The following is a 3,595-nucleotide window of genomic DNA, read 5'->3' on the forward strand; positions in this document are numbered from 1 at the left end:
TTTTGTCAACTGTTCGACTATTTCCCGAGGCCAGCAAAGCTCTCCAAAAATAGCAAATGAAGGCAAGCTTCAATGGCAAACATGTCAGGCTCCTCCTTGTCAAAGAAAAAAGTCATTCTACTTGGGCCGCGGCCTCGTTTTTGTTTTATAAATTGGTCCATAGCTCTATGGCTGCATATAAAACCTGAATCAATATGTTTTTTTTTTTAATTTTAGTCAACAGCAAATCTGAGCTCGCTTTTTTCCATCATCGTGCTAAAATAAAGGCTTTCTTCTGTCTAAATTTTTTGTTAATGATCTCTGATAAACATGCTTATTCTGAAGCACGGTACCCATCAATCAAAGATGAGAATAACGCGCCGCTCGACAATGATATTCCATCATTCCGTACGAGGTTTTCTCTTCGTGGCACCAACGGCCGGTTGTCTTAAAACTTGTCGGAATTAGATAAAATGGTTTCCACAATGCTTTTAAAAGCTCGTTTTAGTGACTCTGAAGCTGTCCTTCAAAAATATTATCTGGTCGGATGTTCTAGGGGAATTTCGGTCAGGTCTGTCAAAGTAGTCATTACTTCTTCCGAAAAGTTCTAGCATCCGTGACGGACTTATTAAAAAAAAAAAATAACATTACTTTTTGCACGTCGTTCTTTTTCCCCGAAAATTTTAAGGGACGGTTGCGCTTAAGATACGATTCTCAAACAAACTCTGGCCAAAATGATAGAAGAAGTTATGATAAATCTTCAAATTTTATTCCAATGTCACAGTTGACTCTGCTCAACTCACTAGCGTTCTTCAATGTGGTTTCGAAATTTCTACGCACTCTTCACACTCTTCACTACTTTTCCGAAAAGGAAAATAGGAAGTCTGTTTGAGAAAAGTGTCCAAAATCTTAGTGCGCCTCGAAAAAGTCTGAGTTCGAATTTTCGAAAATGCTAACCCACCTTCTTCCGAAACAGATATTTACCGAAATTACTCCTAAAGTGCCCCCTGTTCTTTCACTGGATAAATCTTCTCATAAAATATTGAGAAAGTGTCTTCTTGTCAAAGGAAAGTTGTCTACTGCCTCGTGTGCGGCATATTTCTCTACGTCTGTAAAGGTCAACTTCGGCAAACGTGAGAGGTCCACGCTTGGATCACTGGAAAATCAAATTCGAATCAAACCAAGCTAAATAGCCACAATCTTCGATTTTTTTTTCGCATTTTGTACACATACAACTAGACTCAATTCTCAGCTATTTTAACTTATCGCCTAAAACTGGAAGACCTCGCCCTGGCAAAGGAAATCTTGCAAAAATCGAATGAATGAGTCTGCTTATCCGGATGAATCACGGAATCGATCAATTCATGAATAAGCTGAAATAAACTTTCGCCTAGCGCGTTAGAAGTGAAAAATGCAAAAGAATCGCATGATCAACACAGTAAACTTTCGGTATAATAATTCAAATTTGAGGAGTAGATAAGGATCTTTTTTTTTCCGACCACAAACTGCTGTAAGAATCCCACGAGCAGCCATTGTCACTGAGTAGCAAACCGATTTGTTTGCCCCTGCGCATGGCGGAAAAGATCACGCGACTTACTTAGTGCAAGGCGCCTATTGTTAGGAATCGATGATTCAGCATTCCCAAAATAGAGCGCAGGAGACAAGAAAAATCTAGTTTGGAAAGACTAAATAAACTGGAGCACAAGTCTTAGAAATCATTTATACTTGCATTTTTGCTTCCATTTCATAGAAGAGTTTCCTGAAAGCATCAGTGCATAATGGGCATTCCAGCTAGCTCTGCTTTTTACTGGGATTCTTGTTGGGACAACTGCCAAAACGTCTGTGTGCAACAACAAAAAACCCTGGGATGAGTAAACCCCAGTGTAACGTGTAATAACAACTTTTACGCCGGACCACACTGCTGTAAGAAGATCGAGCAGCAACTCACTGAAATCAAAGAAGCAATCGCTGCGCTCAAAACAAACCAAACTGGCGGCTCTTATGACAAAGGTTTGCAGTTATAAATTTTAAACTTTGTTCACTTCTCAGACATTAGTGGTTTCAAGTTTTCCCATCTGTTCCCTCGCAAAAAGCACTCAAATTTAGGTCAATCAATTGCTTCTAAAACATTTGCATGCCAGATGTGTATAGTATTTTCCTCTATGACGACCCATTCTTACTTTTTAGATGTTAGAAATAAGAATGAAACCAAAACTTAACTGACAGAAATTCATTCTGCTTCTGTAATTTTCAGTCTTCAAGAACTGCGCCGATGTTTACAATTCTGGCGAAAAGATCAGTGGTGTGTACAAAATCGACCCCGATGGTTTGGGAGAATTTGAAGTGTACTGTGATCAAAAAACGGCTGGCGGAGGGTGGACGGTCTTTCAAAAAAGACAAGACGGCTCCGTAGTAGATTTCTTCCGCGCGTGGGACGCCTACAAACGAGGCTTTGGTAATCTAAATGGAGAGTTTTGGCTTGGACTGGACAAGATTCCGCCTGACTGTAAGCAGCAGCAACAAGCTTCGCGTGGACTTGGAAGACATTCATGAAATACAGCATTTGCCGAGTACAGTTCAGTTACAGTGGCAAGCGAGCGAGCAAAATACCAGCTGAGTTTGGGGACATATTCAGGTTTGCAAACTCTGGTGATTAAATAACAACCCTGTATGTGTTAATTGAGATGGGCAAACTTTCTCATTTCAAGTAGATGAAGTGTATCTCCAATAGAAGTGCCAAAACAAATTGTCAAAGCCAGCGAGTTAGCCAAAAAAAAAAAACGGAAAAAGACTTTTTACTGAAAACCCTGGGTTATCATTTCAGTAGTGGTGATAAACACATTACATCGATTTCATGGCAAGTAGTCAGAAACAAGAAACAATATCGTGTATCATTTTAATTAAGGATTTGTAGCATTCTAAAAAAAAGTTAAGATATTGATTTGCTTTTGATTACTGTGCCTATCAATTCAAAGGCACTTTTGTCCCGGTTTATGATTATACAGGAAACGTAGATCTCTTAACAATTGTTGTTGAAATCCAAATAGAAAATTGGGGTAACCACGCATTTTTCAAAGATAATTGCTGAATAATATTTGTAAAAAGCTTTAAAATACAAAGCAATGTATGGCGTTCTTTCTAAAATTAGAGATTTTATGATTATACAATACATACTTACTTAACGCCCCATAGGGGCTTTTCAGGGCCAATGAAACAATCAACGAAACAACAGAACACAACAACAACAACAACTGTTAAGAATCCCAACTGGCCGGAGGCAAACCAGTTGGCTATTTACAAGTGCAGCTGGGAAGTTGAACCAGGGACTACCAGGATCAAATTCGACGAGTGGTTAGAGCGGGTCTTGAAAATGGCAATTTCCAACTGTAATCCCGGCACGTGCACGAACAGTCGTTCGTCAAATATCGTCAAAACACTCAAAGATCGATTTCACTGGTCTTGCCATCTCTGGTGTTTGTACAGACGCGACAGTCGCGTACTATTACCCAAAAGAAAATTCAAAATTATTTTTAGCGCACTTGTTCCTGTCTTGCACCGATTATGCCCGTCTTTACGTATAACCATAGTGATCGCGAAGAGGACAAATCGCATGTTC

General features: G+C 39.4%; 1 protein-coding gene across 1 annotated transcript in view; it reads left to right on the plus strand.

The window, feature by feature from the left end:
• LOC138040653 (fibrinogen C domain-containing protein 1-like) overlaps positions 1 to 2,532 on the plus strand; it is a 12,591-nt gene extending 10,059 nt beyond the window's left edge. The window contains exon 3 of the mRNA XM_068886337.1: positions 2,234 to 2,532. Within this exon, the coding sequence (XP_068742438.1) occupies positions 2,234 to 2,532 (299 nt within the window). The remainder of the gene's footprint in view (positions 1 to 2,233) is intronic.
• Positions 2,533 to 3,595: the final 1,063 nt, after the last annotated feature.

This window comes from Montipora capricornis, chromosome 3, assembly GCF_036669925.1.
Source record: "Montipora capricornis isolate CH-2021 chromosome 3, ASM3666992v2, whole genome shotgun sequence".
Lineage (NCBI taxonomy): Eukaryota > Metazoa > Cnidaria > Anthozoa > Scleractinia > Acroporidae > Montipora > Montipora capricornis.